A 20,243-nucleotide genomic window follows, 5' to 3' on the forward strand; every position below is an offset into this window, starting at 1 on the left:
CAATTACAATTATCATGTATCACTGTCCCATATGGCAAACATTGTAAATGAAAAAAAGGAAAAAGAAAAAAATGATTATCTAAAAAACATGGATCTATCGACCTGAAAATGATACAATGGTGTAATGACTACAGCTCCCAGCAGAAAGACCAGCCCCAGTAATGCCTTTTAGTTTTTATATCTATTTCACGCCCATTGCTGTTCCTAGATCCTTCTGCAGAATGCGGTTACTTGGTTTATTTGTGAAATGCAAACTCTTCTTATTCATATGCGGACCCAGGGGCCCTTGTTTAAAGGGGTACTTCAGAAAAAAATTCTTCCAAAACAACTACTGTCAGAACGTTATCTAGATTTGTAATTTACTTCTATTTATAAATCTTCCAGTACTTGTCAGCTGCTGTATGTCCTGCAGGAAGTGATGTATTCTTTCCAGTCTGACACAGTGCTCTCTGCTGCCACCTCTGTCCATGACAGGAACTGTCCAGAGCAGTAGCAAATCCCCATAGAAAACCTCTCCTGCTTTGTACAGTTCCTGTCACAGACAGAGGGGGCAGCAGAGAGCACTGTGCCAGACTGCAAGGAATACACCACTTCCTGCAGGACATACAGCAGCTGATAGGTACTGGATGACTTGAGATTTCTAAATAGAAGTAAATTACAAATCTAGATAACTTTCTGACACAAAAAAAAAACAAAAAAAACGCTGGCGTACCCCTTTAATCCTGGGTCCTCCATCTTGGAACTATTTGACAACCTCATTTTTAACCTGCTCTTCAGTGGATTCCTTCCATTGCTGGTCCCATGAAGCTCAGCTCTCTCTTCCCCATAGAATGCTTGCTCTCTACTTACTTGATGATGAGATCCCCCACTCTATTTGTGACTCTCTTTCTTCACTCCTCTTCTCTGGGACATTTGTTCTTCTTTCTGGTCCATCCGGGTCCCCAGGTATACTTATCCCTGGTAAAGAAGGATCAGAAGACATGGGTATTGGCCTCCTGGTATAGAAGGATCAGAAGACATGGGTATGGGCACCCTGGTATAGAAGGATGAGAAGACATGGGTATTGGCATCCTGGTATAGAAGGATCAGAAGACATGGGTATGGGCATCCTGGTATAGAAGGATCAGAAGACATGGGTATGGGCACCCTGGTATACAAGGATCAGAAGACATGGGTATGGGCATCCTGGTAAAGAAGGATCAGAAGACATGGGTATGGGCACCCTGGTATAGAAGGATCAGAAGACATGGGTATGGGCACCCTGGTATGGAAGGATCAGAAGACATGGGTATGGGCATTCTGGTATACAAGGATCAGAAGACATGGGTATGGGCATTCTGGTATAGAAGGATCAGAAGACATGGGTATGGGCATCCTGGTATAGAAGGATCAGAAGACATGGGTATGGGCACCCTAGTATAGAAGGATGAGAAGACATGGGTATGGGCACCCTGGTATAGAAGGATGAGAAGACATGGGTATGGGCACCCTGGTATAGAAGGATCAGAAGACATGGGTATGGGCACCCTGGTATACAAGGATGAGAAGACATGGGTATGAGCATCCTGGTATAGAAGGATGAGAAGACATGGGTATGGGCACCCTGGTATAGAAGGATCAGAAGACATGGGTATGGGCACCCTGGTATAGAAGGATGAGAAGACATGGGTATGAGCATCCTGGTATAGAAGGATGAGAAGACATGGGTATGGGCACCCTGGTATAGAAGGATGAGAAGACATGGGTATGGGCACCCTGGTATAGAAGGATGAGAAGACATGGGTATGGGCACCCTGGTATAGAAGGATCAGAAGACATGGGTATGGGCACCCTGGTATAGAAGGATGAGAAGACATGGGTATGGGCACCCTGGTATAGAAGGATCAGAAGACATGGGTATGGGCACCCTGGTATAGAAGGATCAGAAGACATCGGTATGGGCACCCTGGTATAGAAGGATCAGAAGACATGGGTATGGGCACCCTGGTATAGAAGGATCAGAAGACATGGGTATGGGCACCCTGGTATAGAAGGATCAGAAGACATGGGTATGGGCACCCTGGTATAGAAGGATCAGAAGACATGGGTATGGGCACCCTGGTATAGAAGGATCAGAAGACATGGGTATGGGCACCCTGGTATAGAAGGATCAGAAGACATGGGTATGGGCACCCTGGTATAGAAGGGTCAGAAGACATGGGTATGGGCACCCTGGTATAGAAGGATCAGAAGACATGGGTATGGGCACCCTGGTATAGAAGGGTCAGAAGACATGGGTATGGGCACCCTGGTATAGAAGGATCAGAAGACATGGGTATGGGCACCCTGGTATAGAAGAATCAGAAGACATGGGTATGGGCACCTTTCCAGAGGTTGTACACCTTTGATAATCCCTTTTTTACTAGAAGAAACATAGCTACTTTCTTACCAAAATAGCGCCCCCCTCATCTTCAGTTCGTATGCGGTATTGCAGCTCAGTTGAACTGAATTAAATTGAAGTGAATGGAGCCAAGGTGTAGTATCATACAACATGGGGACAGGTGCTGTGCTGTTTTTTGTAGAAAGCAGACATGTTTTTCTAACTATGAAAAACTCTTTTAAACCACACAGTCTATTTAAAGGGATTTTCACAAAGTTATAACCTATCTACCAAGTTCATAGAATCAGCAGGTAATCTGATGTCTGTGGTGGTAAGAAGACTGACGGTGGCCGTGGTATGGAAATACGGATGTGACAAATTTGGCTTTGCCTATCCCACTCTATTGTATCCCTTAAAGGGGTAGCTCACAAAAAAAGTTCTTTCTAAGCAACTGGTGCCAGAAAGTGCCAAAGGTTTGTAATTTACTCAAATCTTCCAGTACTTATCTGCTGCAGTATGTCCTGCAGGAAGTGGTGTATTATTTCCAGTCTGGAGAGCAGGAGAGGTTTTCTATGGGGATTTGCTACTGCTCTGGACAGTTCCGTGCATGGAAAGAGGTGGCAGCAGAGAGCACTGTGTCAGACTGGAGAGAATACGCCACTTCCTGCAGGACATACAGCAGCTGATAAGTACTGAAAGACTGGAGATTTTTTTTAATAGAAGTAAATTATAAATATCTGTCACTTTGTGGCACCAGATGATTTGATTAAAAATAATAATAATATATATATATATATATATATATATATATATATATATATATATATATTGTGAAGTACCCCTTTAAGGTGCTTGTTATCTATTCTCTGAAACTAGCTGTACAGTCATCATTGGACATAATGGGGGAAATTTATCAAACATGGTGTAAAGTGAAACTGGCTCAGTTGCCCCTAGCAACCAATCAGATTCCACCTTTCATTCCTCACAGACTCTTTGGAAAAGGAAAGGTGGAATCTGATTGGTTGCTAGGGGCAATTGAGACAGTTTCACTTTACACCATGTTTGATAAATCTCCCCCAATATTTATAACCTATAATAATAATTACACCAGATCGATGGTCCATCAATCGCATTACCACTGCATGTAAATTAGGCAGGGTTCACATCTGCATCACTTTACCCTTCATCTGCTCCATCATCGTTCTGACCACACACCAATAGCTCCTTAGGGATCCCATTGACTTCAATGGCATCTGTTGAATTTCTAGCATGGTTTCTGCTACTTAACCAGATGAAAAAATTCTGCATGCTGCGTTTTTTAATCCAGTATTTTGAATGGAATCTACTATAGAAGATAATGTGAACATAGCCCTACATGCAGGTAAAAAAAAAAAGTAAAAAAAAAGCTTCATGTGATCAATGTAAAGAATGATTGGGCTTGTATGGAGGAATGACTAGGTGTATACAGATCATGGTTTAGCTGGGATGTGGGGGCAGCAGCTGAGGAGGGGCCCCCCACTATAAGCCCTGCCTGCAGGGACTGGACCACTGGTAGAGGCTTCCTGCTATGTGAGTCCCAGCCCAGCATTACATTAGCCAGCTGCCTGCAGGGGAGGGGATCTGTCTGTGCTCCCAGTCTGCACCAGTCACCTCCTGCTCCAGCCACCTACAAGGGATCGTACAGGCATCGGCTGCTGGATGGATGAATGCCCGATCATGTCGCACAGAAGCCTCCACCCCACATCGTTCACAATCCGGGATATACTGAACATGGGATGTGCTGAGTGCCCCAAGAACAAGAGCTCAGACCCGGCAGATCCAGAGCAGGACGAGCAGCCGCAGGCAGAGACCCATCCCGAGCACTGCTGTCCGACCCCGACATCGCCCGACTTATCGGCTGCCGAGACCCCGAGCGATAAAAGGCGAACACCGAGCCCGGAGCGGGGCAGGCAGAGCCGGGAGGAATCGCGATGGTACAGCGACCAGGAACCGCAGTCAGACGGTGCGTTCTCTCCCCTGTCTACCGCATTTTATAGAAACAGCCGATAAGGAGTCGGTTCTATCCGATATGGCTATAGCTGGATTACATCATTCTCCTCTATATGGATAAATGAGAATAGTATAAGGAATGTGTAACCAGAATAACTTACCTCCCGGTCACATGGAAGTAGTCAGTGACTAATAATTACCCTGATCATGATGTCAGCTAATAGTATTATAGTCCTGACTCAAATTAGATGAACGGAAATTAAAAGCAAACGAATAAGATAAACAGATAAATGGACAGTTACATATATATTATTATAAATATAATGAAGAATTGGGATATAATTAATACGGTTAGATAATAAACAATTCTCTATTTATTATCTATCTATCTTCTATCTATCTATCTATCTATCTATTATCTATCTATCTATCTATCTCCTATCTATCTATCTATCTATCTATCTATCTATCTATCTATCTCCTATCGATCTTCTATTTATCTATCTATCTATCTATCTATCTATTATCTATCTATCTCCTATCTATCTATCTATCTATCTATCATCTATCTATCTATCTTCTATCTATCTATTTATCTATCTATCTATCTCCTATCGATCTTCTATTTATCTATCTATCTATCTATCTCCTATCTATCTATCTATCTATCTATCTATCTATCTATCTCCTATCTATCTATCTATCTATCTTCTATCTATCTATCTATCTATCTATCTATCTATCTATCTATCTATCATCTATCTATCTATCTATCTATCTCCTATCTATCTATCTATCTCCTATCTATCTATCTATCTATCTATCTATCTATCTATCTATCCATCTATCTATCTAGCTATCTATCTCCTATCTATCTATCTATCTATCTATCTATCTATCTAGCTATCTATCTCCTATCTATCTATCTATCTATCTATCTCCTATCTATCTATCTAGCTATCTATCTCCTATCTATCTATCTATCTATCTATCTATCTACCTATCTATCTATCTATCTATCTATCTATCTATCTATCTATCTATCTATTATCTATCTATCTATCTATCTATCTATCTATCTATCTATCTCCTATCTATCTATCTATCTATCTCCTATCTATCTATCTATCTATCTCCTATCTATCTATCTATCTATCTCCTATCTATCTATCTATCTATCTATCTATCTATCTATCTCCTATCTATCTATCTATCTATCTATCTATCTATCTATCTATCTAGCTATCTACTATCTATCTCCTATCTATCTATCTATCTATCTATCTATCTATCTATCTATCTATCTATCTATCTCCTATCTATCTCCTATCTATCTATCTATCTATCTATCTATCTCCTATCTATCTATCTATCTATCTATCTATCTATCTATCTATCTATCTATCTCCTATCTATCTATCTATCTATCTATCTATCTATCTATCTATCTCCTATCTATCTATCTATCTCCTATCTATTATCTATCTATCTATCTATCTATCTATCTATCTATCTATCTATATATCTTCTATCTATCTATCTATCTATCTATCTATCTATCTATCTATCTCCTATCTATCTCCTATCTATCTATCTATCTATCTATCTATCTATCTCCTATCTATCTATCTATCTATCTCCTATCTATCTATCTATCTATCTATCTATCTATCTCCTATCTATCTATCTATCTATCTATCTATCTATCTATCTATATATCTTCTATCTATCTATCTATCTATCTATCTATCTATCTATCTATCTATCTATCTATCTATCTATGTGACTATTTGGTGCCGGTTGCCCTTGCAGGAGACAGCCCGGATCTGTGTGCAGGAGACAAGCTGGAGGATGAGCAGAGATCAGGGAAGAAGAGGACCCGGGCTGCTTTCTCCCATGCACAGGTGTACGAGCTGGAGAGGAGGTTCAGCCTGCAGAGATACCTGTCGGGCCCGGAGAGAGCTGACCTGGCCGCAGCCCTGAAGCTGACAGAGACTCAGATCAAGATCTGGTTCCAGAACAGGAGATACAAGACCAAGAGGAAGCTGATGGCCAAGCAGCAGGGGGCCCGGCCCCAGGAGCCCCCGGCCAAGCAGGTGGCAGTCAGGGTGCTGGTGAAGGATGACCAGAGACAGCACTGCCCGGAGGATGCCCTCTGCCCCTCTCTGCTCTCCATATACCAGGCCTACCAGTATTACCCCTTCATCTACCGCCTGCCTGCCTGGGCCCCCCACATCTAACAGGGGGGCTGGGGGACTGACATTGCAGTAGGACACCCCACCTGTATGAGCTGGAGGAGACACAGGACCCCCAATATATCCAGAGGACTGGGATACAGACTAATCCTGCTGCTGTGGAACTACATGTGCCAGAAAGTCTCCATGGTCAGAGTGATGAGGAGGGGGGGGGGGGTCTATTTTTTGCAGGTTTAGCCATGTAGAACATTTACTGATGTAGAACTACAACTCTCAGCATCAACCCAGAGACATAGGGAGTTGTAGTTTATTAGCAGCAGATGGAGGGGCACAGGGTGCATGTTCCTCTGTATGTATCTGACAATATCTGTGTTATATACAGTGCTCCTTATGTTGTATACAGGGATGTTCATGTTATATACAGGATGGCACATGTTATATACATAGCTGTTCATGGAGGTGCCCATGCTACATCTAAGGGTTCTTATATACAGTTCTGCCAATGTTATATGACAATGCTATACCTATGGATGCCCATGTTATATCTTAGGCTGCCAATGTTATACCTATGGATGCCCATGTTATATAGAAGGCTGCCAATGTTATACCTATAGATGCCCATGTTATATATCTTAGGCTGCCAATGTTATACCTATAGATGCCCATGTTATATATCTTAGGCTGCCAATGTTATACCTATGGATGCCCATGTTATATATCTTAGGCTGCCAATGTTATACCTATAGATGCCCATGTTATATAAAAGGCTGCCAATGTTATACCTATGGATGCCGATGTTATAGCTAAGGCTGCCAATGTTATACCTATGGATGCCCATGTTATATCTAAGGCTGCCAATGTTATACCTATGGATGTCCATGTTATATAGAAGGCATCCAATGTTATACCTATGGATGCCTATGTTATATCTAAGACTGCCAATGTTATACCTATGGATGCCCATGTTATATATAAGGCTGCCAATGTTATACCTATGGATGCCCATGTTATAGCTTAGGCTGCCAATGTTATACCTATGGATGCCCATGTTATATCTAAGGCTGCCAATGTTATACCTATGGATGTCCATGTTATATAGAAGGCATCCAATGTTATACCTATAGATGCCCATGTTATATCTAAGGCTGCCAATGTTATACCTATAGATGCCCATGTTATATCTAAGGCTGCCAATGGTATACCTATAGATGCCCATGTTATATCTAAGGCTGCCAATGTTATACCTATAGATGCCCATGTTATATATAAGGCTGCCAATGTTATACCTATAGATGCCCATGTTATATCTAAGGCTGCCAATGTTATGCCTATGGATGCCCATGTTATATCTAAGGTTCCAATGTTATACCTATAGATGCCCATGTTATATCTAAGGCTGCCAATGTTATACCTATAGATGCCCATGTTATATCTAAGGCTGCCAATGTTATACCTATAGATGCCCATGTTATATATAAGGCTGCCAATGTTATACCTATAGATGCCCATGTTATATCTAAGGTTCCAATGTTATACCTATGGATGCCCATGTTATATCTAGAGATCCTCATGTTATAGTCAAATCATTGTGTTACATCCAGGGATGTTCATGCTGTGTATATATGATATACAGTGTGTGTCCATGTGATATATAAGGGTCCTCATTCTTTATAAAGGAGTGCCCCTGTATACAAGGATGTTCTGGGTCCTCTTGTTATACACAGAAGTGTCCATTTTTGCATACAACGATGTATACCCATGTTATACCTGGGGTATTATATACAAGGATGTCCATGTTATACACAAGAATATCCAGGGCTATCCATGCTGTATACAGGGGTTCTCTATGTTACATAAAGGAGGATCTCAGCTACAGTATATACAGTAAGGAGAAGTGTCCATGTTATATACAACGCTGTCTGTGTTACATAGATGGATAAAGGAGAATCCATGTTATCTGCAGTAACTACATGAGTGCCCTTGCTATATACCCAAGTGCCCATGTTATATACAGGGTGTATATATATATATATATATATATATATATATATATATATATATATATATATATAGTGTATATGTAATATACTGGGTTGCCCATGTTATATACAGGGGTGTATATGTAATATACTGGGTTGCCCATGTTATATACAGGGGTGTATATCTAATATACTGGGTTGCCTATGTTATATACAGGGGTGTATATGTAATATACTGGGTTGCCCATGTTATACACAGGGGAGTACAATTTATTTACTGGGATATCCTTTACAGATGTCCATGTTGTATACAGGAGTCTTTATCATCCACAGTAGTCTCCACGTTATATACAGGGGTGTCCATGGTATATACAGAAGTGTCCGTGTCATATAGAGGGGTGTCCATGTTATATACAGGGGTGTCCGTGTCATATAGAGGGGTGTCCATGTTATATACTGGGGTGTCCACGTTATATACAGGGGTGTCCATGGTATATACAGAAATGTCCGTGTCATATAGAGGGGTGTCCATGTTATATACAGGGGTGTCCGTGTCATATAGAGGGGTGTCCATGTTATATATAGGGGTGTCCATGTTATATACAGGCTGATCCATGTTATATACAGGGGTGTCCGTGTCATATAGAGGGGTGTCCATGTTATATACAGGCTGATCCGTGTTATATAGAGGGGTGTCCATGTTATATATAGGGGTGTCCATGTTATATACAGGCTGATCCGTGTTATATACAGGGGTGTCCGTGTCATATAGAGGGGTGCCCACGTTATATACAGGGGTGTCCATGTCATATAGAGGGGTGTCCATGTTATATATAGGGGTGTCCATGTTATATACAGGCTGATCCGTGTTATATACAGGGGTTTCTGCGTACATTGTGTAAATATTTGTGTGAATTTTCTAAATTAGAAAGTCTCTTATGAATAATATCGTGTAAGATTTGTAGCATTTGGCTGATGTCGGGCTTGTGCCTGATGGGTAGGAATAGCTGTGACTGTGAACTGCTCTCTGGGGTCTGGGGGCGGCTGCGACCACCACCACATCGCTTTGCACTTATTGTTCTCTGTACAGATCCTGACATTGTTATTATTATTATTCTATCCGCCGATCATTATTGTAATTTATTAGAGAAATAAAATTGTTGCTTTGTCATCTGAAGTGGAGAGTTTGGTGACATCTGTGCACTATGGGATAGATATTCGATCGACCGATAGACAAATACATTGACATCATGTAGATAGACAGATAGATAGACAGATAGATGATAGATAGATAGATAGATAGATAGATAGATAGATAGATAGATAGATAGATAGGAGATAGATAGATACATAGATAGGAGATAGATAGATAGATAGATAGATAGATAGATAGATAGATAGGAGATAGATAGATAGATAGATAGATAGATAGATAATAGATAGATAGATAGATAGATAGGAGATAGGAGATAGATAGATAGATAGATAGATAATAGATAGATAGATAGATAGATAGATAGATAGGAGATAGATAGGAGATAGATAGATAGGAGATAGATAGATAGATAGATAGGAGATAGATAGATAGATAGATAGATAGATAGAAGATAGATAGATAGATAGGAGATAGATAGGAGATAGATAGATAGATAGGAGATAGATAGGAGATAGATAGGAGATAGATAGATAGATAGATAGATAGGAGATAGATAGATAGATAGATAGATAGATAGATAGGAGATAGATAGGAGATAGATAGATAGATAGATAGATAGTTAATTATATAGACAGATATTAGATTATAGATAGCTATCAGGCCAATCATTTAGACATTGATAATGATGTAGATAAGATATTAGATGGATCGAAACTCAGAAAACGAAAATAGATATTAAACTTAAAAGGAGGAAAAATAGAAATAAACAAATCAATCAATAAATAAAACAAAATAGAGAGTTTTATTTTCTACACCGTGCAGACATCTGAATATCATCATATTTGGGAAAATGTCCCATTTGTTTTTTGTCAGTTAATACAGTGCAGTGAATAGAGATTGTTAATGAACTAAATATTTTAAATAAAAACGAATGCAGAAAGAGAAAACAATAAACAAATAAAATAAACGAATAAATAATAATCCTATACACAAAAAAATGAATAACAAAAAAATGAATAACTAACCTGTATAATACATAAATTATAGACATTGCATGGAATAATAAGCTTAGAAAAGAAGCAGGAGGAAATATCATAAATACTGAATTATTTATTATGAAAATAAGCTAAAAAAGAATCCTAATCGGGAATATATTTCACAAGTATCCCATGCATATTCTGTGTGTATATATATATATATATATATATATATATATATATATATATATATACATATTTATTTATATATATTCAATTTCTTACGTTTCAAAATAGTGTTAAAATCGATATTACCTATCTGCTTATCTATCTATCTCCTATCTATTATCTATCTGTATCTATCTATATATCTTCTATTTATCTATATATATCTTCTATCTATCTATCTATCTATCTATCTATTTGCTATCTATTAATCTATGTAAAATTCTGTTGAAATTTTCTGTCACAATCTATCTTCTATCTATTTTATCTATTTATTATCTATCAATCTATCAATCTATCAATCTGTCAATCTATCTATCTATCTTCTATCTATCTATCTATCTATCTTCTATCTATCTATTTTATCTATTCATTATCTATCTATTATCTATCATCTATCTATCTATCTATCTATCTATCTATCTATCTATCTATCTATTTTATCTATTCATTATCTATCTTTTATCTATCTCCTATCTGTCTATTATCTATCTATCTATCTATCTATCTATCTATCTATCTATCTATCTATCTATCTATCTATCTGTCTATCTATTATCTATTATCTATCTATCTATCTATCTATCTATCTATCTCTCTATTATCTATCTATCTCCTATCTATCTATCTCTCTATCTATCTATCTATCTATCTATCTCCTATCTATCTATCTATCTATCTATCTATCTATCTATCTATCTATCTCCTATCTATCTATCTATATTCTATCTATCAATCTATCTATCTATCTATCTATCTATCTATCTATCTATCTCCTATCTATCTATCTATCTATCTATCTATCTATCTATCTATCTATCTATCTCCTATCCTATTTCAAACCCTTATTTTCGATGATGTACCCACGTGTATCTGAGTTGGGGGTCACACTGCTCCTTATTTACCTATTCTGTACCCTATAAAGGGGGGGGGGGGGGGGTTATATGATACTGTTATACAGGACACTGAGAAGCCGCAGCTATATATTTGCGATGTGATAATATATAATAACATTATTATAACTATTTATATCGGCTTTACTACAGCAGGGGATTCGGTACTACAGCAGCTGGAGGATAATCATTGCTCTGATCCAGTTCCTGTGGACCAGTGTCCCCCAACCTGCCACTCTCTAGCTGGTGCAAAACTACAACTCCCACCATCACATAGCAACAGCTGGAGAGCTATATTTTTTTTTTTTTTTACATTGATCATTGTCTGTAAATAATATTTGTATAAACATCCCATTCTGATGTCATACACAGACGATTATACAGTAGTAGATACACTTTAGCAGGGAGTTCCTTCTCCTCTGTCAGCCTCTGATTTACATGTAATGTTTCCTCTCCTTAAAAAAAGAGGTTCTTCAGCAGCTGCAGTGTGTACAATACAGCAAAGCCCAAGATGACTCACAACATTGTAATACAGACCTTTGCTGTTGCAGGAAGTTTTGTATATATTTATAATGGACAGGAATTTGCCTATTATTCTTTCAAAGAGGTTCTGCAGCAGCTGTGCTATATTTTTAATTATTTGTTATAAATTATAGAAATTATATTAGGTTGTAAAAATAATGCAGAAGAACCAGACTACCCCCTCATGTCTTACATGCAAATTTCACAGTAGCTGCAGATTTACCAATTGATAAAACGCTGCATCACAGCTGCAACTGACCGGGCATGCTGCCAACCAAATCCACTGCATGCCTGGGCATGGAATCTTTTTTACAGTGTGAGTGAGTGGATTTTTTGAAACAATATAACTAATCCAACTGCAAATATTTATTTCTCCTAGATTTTATAATTCTTATATATTTCACAGGACAGTACAGAGATGTCATCATTCACAACAGTCCCTGTTCTCTCTAATGCCCAAGAAAATCAAGTGACTTTTTTTTGGAATCTTAAAGGGGTTATCTAGCGCTGCACAAAACATGGCCGCTCCCCCCCCCCCTCTTGTCTCCAATTCAAGTGTGATTTGCAATTAGGCTCCATTTACTTCAATGGAACTGAGTTACAAACCCCACCCAATCTGGAGACAAGAGCAAGGGAAACGTGGAAATGTTTTTTTTTTTTAGTGCTGGATAACCCCTTTAAGATTCATTTATTTAGATTAAATGATGGACACAGGTTATTATATGTGTCAATTGGAAAATAAGAAGCTTAATACAGCCAAATATCAGTGCCCATATGTCCCCCTCATGGTCATACTAAGCCAAACTTCCCATAGACCTTAAAGGGGTTGTCTAGGAAATACTTCTGATAGCCTATCCATACCATTAGTGCAGCCTCAGCTCCTATATACATAAATAGGAGCTAAAGCTTCTTTCCTAGACAACCCCTTTAAATGGCCATACACTCTCAATAACTGTTGGTCAAACAAACCATTTGCCTGACAGTTATCTCTCCCAATACATGTACAGCCAAAACTTCATGTATTGCCTATGGGGATGATGTTGGTTTATCCCTCCTAGAACAACAGGGTCAGGAGGCAAAGGTCCAGTACACTCAACCTTTCTCTTCACTGACATCATCTGTCAGTGGACAGTCAGGAGGCCCCCATAATGCAGAATGCCACCATAATGCAGACTATAAAATGCAGCTATACCTTACTGAAAACCCACAGCATGCGAACCAAGATAATGGGTAATGGGAGGGCATAGTCTTCTGGACAATTCAGATGCAAAAATGTTCTCACCTGAGTCAACAAACAATCCATTAGTGGCCCCTTCTCCTTACACCCTCCTATTCATATAACTATAGTCATCAGTAATTCACATACATTGGAGACAAAGGTAAACAGGCTCGGCAATGTTTGGAAGTCCCATAGACAGTGAATGAAGCGGTGGTCAAGCATGTGCGCTCCCAGGACAATTGATCTGTGTTCTCATAATCAGTGGGGATCCCAATGGACGTCCACTGATCAGCTAGGGATATTTGTGTAGGGGAGAACTACTGTTATTCTTGGGACAGGGACCTAGCTAGGATTCATGGGACCCCAAATACTGACATCACTGGTGCGCCAGAATGCTGGGGGACTATGCCAGGCCAGGTGAGTATGTGTATGCTGGTCCGAGAGGGAGCTCGTGAGTGCTGGTGCAAGCTGTTGTGAGCCGCTGTCCAGTAGCCGCTGTAGCTAGTACAATGGAGGCAGACCCGACACACGGGCCCTGTAGCAGTTGGGTGGTCTGCCTCCATTGTAGCTATGTTACTGCCTCCAACGGTCACAAAAACTTCAATTCCCATCATGTCAAAGCTTTAGGAGTTGTAGTTTTCCACCATCTGGAGGGCGGCAGGTTGGACACTATTGATATGGATGAGGCTATAATGTGTTTTCCTAGATAAGTCCCCTGTATATTCCATCCATCCCATAACCATCCCTCACCCAATAACTAAATACACAACACTTATTATGATAGAAAAAAACACTTTGCTAAATTTGAGAGGGAACTATTTCTTCCCCAAAGCTGTCCAGGAATGATGGGAATTGTAGTTTTGCAACAGCTGAGGACCAAAGGTTCCCCATCCCTGTCTAATACATGGACATGCCAGGCTCTCCAGGCTATTAGGTAAAAGTCCTAAAGGGTTACTAGCCAACCTTATGACTAATAGACATGCATTTGCCCATTAAAGTCTATATACACCAACAGTGATGTGAATTGAGCCTAAAGGCCTTATATCTATTAAAGGAGAAAGTTAAATATAACAGATTTCCTAAAACTGAGCTTTTTCTAACTTCACGCTTTCTAGGTTGAAAGTTTCAGCTGTAAATGAAGAATTCTAGAAATAAAATCCACTTGCTGGACATCATTGTTAATCTATCTAAACATATCATGGCAAGTGTCCAAAATCTGAATTAAGGGTGTGATGTGCGCTTCTAGCTGACATTACTCAGGCTCTGCCGGCAGAAAGCTCTACTGTGCTACACTGAAATGTTTACTAAATAGTGAACGCTGCCGAGGCGAAGATTAATCACAGGATCCTGCACAGCCCCCATGTTTAATGTCTGGAATCACGCCTTCAGTATCGCCCCCCGGAGGTGCCAACATAGTGTGGGAAGTGGCTTATACTGTGTTGGAGATAATCTGTCTTTATACGCAAGAAGAAAGAGGTAGAACAATGTGATGGTACTTAAAGGGCCTGCACCAACCAGCCATAACAGTAAAACAGCCCATCTAAGGGTATGCTCACACTGAGGAACAGGCAAGGAATTTCAAAGCTGAATCTGTGCTTAATTTTACATGAATTCCGCTTGAAATTCCACATTGGGGAATTGACACTCGGAATGTTCCGCCAAAAATTCGCTTTCCACCTAAAGAATTGACATGTCAATTCTAAAGCTGATTCCGCTAGAGGAATCGCATAGAAGTCATTGGGGCTTTGAATTCCCGCTTTCCGCTCTCATGCCACTCGAATTCCGCCAGAGCTGAAGAAGAGTAAATTTCGAGCAGAAAACTTTCCCATTTTCAATTTCTGGCGTTTTCCTCATTGTGAACATACCTTGAAGTGAATGTACCAGCAGGTACATCGCTTTAAGATTTATACATCAATAGACGGGTATGCCAGGGCTGCAGTTCTTTATTTGAATCGGGGCCTGGTTCCCTTGCACAGCGCCGGTCTATTCCCGGGCAGCGGCCCGACATGAAGCAATGGAGGCGGACCGGCTCACCCCCAGTGTGACAAAACCCCCTTCCCTCTATGACGCGGCTTCATTGAACTGTGGCACTGGCTGGTTATGTTGCACTTTACATAGCAAGCAGTGATGCCCTTTGTGATCTGACAACTTTCTATTATAGACTACAGTACTTTGTGCTACAATAGCTATTCTGGGCGATGAGACCAGATGGGCGAATGAGTGTTCCAGCACTTGTCCTTCCTTTTAGTAGATACTGACCATTACATACAAGGAACATACCCACTCCTCTGCTGATCACATCTTTAGTGCGGGCTCTTAAATTTATCATTATTGGCCACACATCTGTACGGCTGATAGCTTAGGGAAACTGAAAGCACGGATATACATATATTTGTGCTATCAATTTCCAGATTCCAGAAGCAGTGCATATATACCTTTAGCACTGCTGTGTGATCCGGCATCCCTCTCTTTGGCTCTCCCATCCAGCTCTGGCAGCCGACATGTCCTCCAGAATGACTGACAGCAGGAGGAGGCAGGGCCGGTCTAAAGATACAGCGTCGGGACAGGAGAGCCAGACAGTGGGATGCCGGATCACACAGCATAGCACTAGCTATGCCCTGCTTGTGTAATACGGTATCACGCTCTCTGGATCTCCTGTCCAACTCCTGCAGCCGCTGTATCTTTAGGCGACCATATCCTCCACAATGACTGATAGATGGAAGAAGTGGGGGCAGACTAAATATACAACGTCGGGACAGGAAAGCCGGAGATCGGGATGATGCCGGATCGCACAGCAGAGCTCTAGCTATGTATGCACTGCTTGTGTGATCAGGATACTTGCCAATTTTCCTGCTTTCATAACACTGAACTATGGAGACACAACCTGCATGGATCAATGAAGTGGAGGGCCGTCGTACTCTCCGAAAATGCAGGAGACCACATCCTTTTCATCACATAATCAAACGTCAACATTCTGGTTATCCAGGCAGATTTATTTTGATTTATTTTTAACAATCGGATCCATTTATAGAGAATTATATGAAGCTATTATATACAATTTGACTGTAAACATGAGCCGGGCACCAGTGTGGTTGTTGCCTTAGGCCAGAGAACACATAAGCTTCCCACATTAAGTACCACTAGCCGCCTAATCTGGAGATTATCCACATCTGAGATGGCCATTGTTGTGTTTAGTGCATTTTTACCACAAAAGCCTAAACAGAAGATGTCCAATAATCGTCCATTGATTCCAGAAGATCCCCATTGTTGTTGTAGTAAAGCAGAAGCCGAGCGCTTTATCCCTCACCTGCTCCGACTAATAATATCATAGGTTTACTTTCCCTGAGTATTTATACAGACTCGTTCTCCATGTTCCAGGTAATGCTTGGGATAGTAGAGACTCCTTTCATCCGAGTAGAGAGCATCTAGCTGCAGTATAATAGAGGCTGTAGATCATTGCTGCATGGCTCCCTGCACAATAGGATTAGCCTGGAATCATCATCACTACCGTCGCTTCCTCTGTAACTTTATGTTGTACTAGAAGTACATAGAGGAGCTGATCAGCAGAACAATAGACGCTAATGACATTCTGCCATGAAGACATTTGTTTGCTTTTTGCCTATATTTGCATGCGCTTAAAGAAATATATCACAGCTGGGGGCACTTGCAATTGGACACCGGTAAAACAGAGGAAAAACCTGGAAACACAGAAAAAAATTATAATCAGGGAGGGAGTATTCATACATTGCAGAATGGGCATGGCAAAAGCGCATTGTTCTAAAGTCATTATCATAATTGGAGTTTACAGCATTTACGTGTACTTTATTTTTTTTAATTTTGTGATTTTTTTTTTTATATGTCTATGGAGATTGGGAGAAACAGGACTCACAGGCTTTTTGTATAATAAATGCATAAACCTGAAAATACAGCAACAGTTTGTAGATACAGGATAGAACGGCAGGTCCCCGTAATGCAGTATTGTAGTACAACAGGCTAGAATAGAGAAGCAGGGCTGCCGCCAGGGGTCTGTGTGGTCACATGAGAACAATGGGGAAGGGTGTGTGTTCAGCATGGACCAATCAGGAAGTGAGAATCACAGAGCTGTGCAGGTGGACGGTGACAGAAACTTCTCTATACAGCAGTGTGAATGGCTGAGTTTAAGTGCAGGCACATTATAGCAGCAGTGTGTATAGCTGAGTGTAAGTGCAGCTACAGTGGACTCTAAGGGTCATATTAGACAGCCCTATATTTCCAAGTAAGTGAGCACTGATCTGCTAGATCATGATCATTCAATGGTTGTTCAGAGGGAACAGCTGTTGTTTGTACACCGTGTGAACAAAGCCTTAATATGTTGCTGCCCTGGTGGAGGACATAACAAACAGCCTATTCTTACCTCTCTGCTCTACCCGTTGTTCTCCTACTTCATCTTTGGATGATTTATCCCTTCTCCACTTCCAAGATGGACTCGTCTCGGCAGTGACAGCTCGCTCAGCCAATCTCTGACTCAGATGGGACAGCACCGCGGCCAACGATTGGCTGAGTGGGCTGTCACTGCCCAGAAAAGTCTGTCTTGGAAGTGGAGGTGGGAATTATTCTGGAGATGTCATAGGAGGACCCTGGGGGAGCGCAAAGTGGTAAGAAAAGCCTGTTTGTCATGTTCTCTGCCAGATCAGCAACATACTATTGTGGTGTCCAACCATGGGTGTTGCTATTTGTTACACCCTTCGCAGAAGTCTGTACTCATCTGTGTAAGTGGTAATGTAGTAGTACCAGAGTTTTACCACTAGGTGTCATTGTTATGTTTAACTGTATTTAGATATTGCACAGCTGTGGAAACTAAAGGGTTATTGCTTCTTATGTATCACCTAAATCTATACACCAATGAGAGTTCTTTCTTCTTCTCTCCTATCACCTTTCTCTTTACATCTCTCACACACACTCCTCACCCACTCACAGCACACCTTATATGCGCTGTAGGAAGGAAGTCACATGGGTAGAGGAAGTGTAGGGTCTTCTTACTCTGGATTCTGTAGAGGAAGGACGCAAGCTAGGACGCTCCCTACAGCAGTAAAGTTGGGCCCTGGCTCCTGCCAGGTCCCCCAGTATCCAGTGAGTTGTGGTCTAGACGTTGTGCACATGCACATGCGAGACCTAGACACAGTTTCCCTCAAGCAACACCTCTAAACACTATGAAGTGTTTAGTCGCTACTAGAGAGGATCACCTCAACCCATGCCGAGAACCAGAAGGAACACAGTGCAGGACAGTATCCATAAAGAGTAAAGGAACTGATCCGGATAGAGCAAAGTGGCTAGAAGCCTAGGTACTCTATCTCGCAGAGCGGGTGTAAGCAGGGAACCCTCAGCATACCGCTTATCCCAGGTAACAAGGTCTGGGGCTTGTGTCACCCTCTCGGACGGGTCGCTTGACACTGGTAGGCAATAGGTGGAACAAATACCAAAACACCAAAGAGTCTCTCTTCTTTTAAGTATTTTACTTATTCTACCTCTCGAAGTTCTGGCAGAGCACAGTACAACTTGGGTTGGGACTCTCTCGACATCCTCCTCTCTACTCTTCTCAGCTTTCTACTTCTCAGCATGCAACTTTGCCAGTACGGCTATAACTCTCAGTATAGATCTGATTCTTCAAGTCTAACGTACCATATTAAGGCAAAGCTGTATAACCTGCTTTCTATATCAAATAAACTGATTTTCTTTATTGTAACAGGACTCTTTGGTTCTTTGCTAAACACCTACACAGCAAATACACCTTCCTTGGGTCATCTCCCCTTTCTGTGGGTGGCAGTACCAATAGTCCAGGTGGGTCACTACTCCACCATGATACTTTCCCAAGGGACCCCCAAGCAACCCGGCAGGTTACTGTCCACAGGGGGAAAAGGCATAGCCAGCCCAGTAACATAAAAGTAGGTGTGCTAGCATACCTGTGTGCCTATCTGGCACTGGCGTAACAACAACATAACACCTGGCTGAGCTGTGCTTCAACCAACCACCACAGGAGTGATGTCACATCTAACCATCTGGCAAGTGAGTGGTCGCACTGCCTCCCAGGGGCAAACCACCACACTATAAGTTTAAAATGAGCAGAATACTCCTTTAATGGGACACTCTGGAGAAAAAAAATGTTTTCATATCAACTGGTAAAACACAGTAATCACTGAACTCAAGGAGAACAGTGAAAAAACTCCAATGAAGTACTCAAGAGTCTCCACTGATGCCCCCAAAAATTTAAGTATGCAAAACAAGAGTCCGTGGAGTCTCAGTTGCGAGTCTCAAAACACGGAATAGCCAGATATCTCTAGCCTGTTGCCACGGGGTGCCTCCATGATGGGGAGAGCACCACACCACCCTGATAAATAGCCCCTTAAGTCCCACTCAATTGCGAGTATTGGAACATAAATAGGGAAACACCAGGGTGGCCCCTTTTTGTCAATGTCTAACTCAAGGTACGAGTATTGCGATCATGACAAGGGCTTGCCAGGGCAGGCATCCCCCACAGACAGCCGTTTCGGGTTATTTGCCCCTCGTCAGTGTGGAGTAGGATTCTGGCTAGTTGGGGCAATGACAAAATCAACCAACAAAACACAGTAATCACTGAACTCAAGGAGAACAGTGAAAAAACTCCAATGAAGTACTCAATCAAGAGTTTCCACTGATGCCCCCAAAAATGTAAATATGCATATATCCATCCACGGACAGGCGTTTCGGGGTATT

General features: G+C 41.0%; 1 protein-coding gene across 1 annotated transcript; it reads left to right on the plus strand.

Annotated features, from left to right (window-relative positions):
• Positions 1-3,945: 3,945 nt before the first annotated feature.
• Positions 3,946-6,784, plus strand: LOC138799160 (homeobox protein zampogna-like). Its single transcript, XM_069979994.1, has 2 exons — positions 3,946-4,361; positions 6,161-6,784. The coding sequence occupies exons 1-2, from the start codon at positions 4,058-4,060 to the stop codon at positions 6,586-6,588; spliced, it is 732 nt and encodes a 243-aa protein (XP_069836095.1). The 5' UTR covers positions 3,946-4,057; the 3' UTR covers positions 6,589-6,784.
• Positions 6,785-20,243: the final 13,459 nt, after the last annotated feature.

This window comes from Dendropsophus ebraccatus, chromosome 8, assembly GCF_027789765.1.
Source record: "Dendropsophus ebraccatus isolate aDenEbr1 chromosome 8, aDenEbr1.pat, whole genome shotgun sequence".
NCBI lineage: Eukaryota > Metazoa > Chordata > Amphibia > Anura > Hylidae > Dendropsophus > Dendropsophus ebraccatus.

Bases quoted from the DNA above. Each gene is read 5' to 3' on its own strand.
- LOC138799160 (XM_069979994.1), top strand. From the start codon at position 4,058: ATGGATGAATGCCCGATCATGTCGCACAGAAGCCTCCACCCCACATCG. The intron at 4,362-6,160 runs GTGCGTTCTCTC...TTGCCCTTGCAG, and splicing joins CCAGGAACCGCAGTCAGACG to GAGACAGCCCGGATCTGTGT.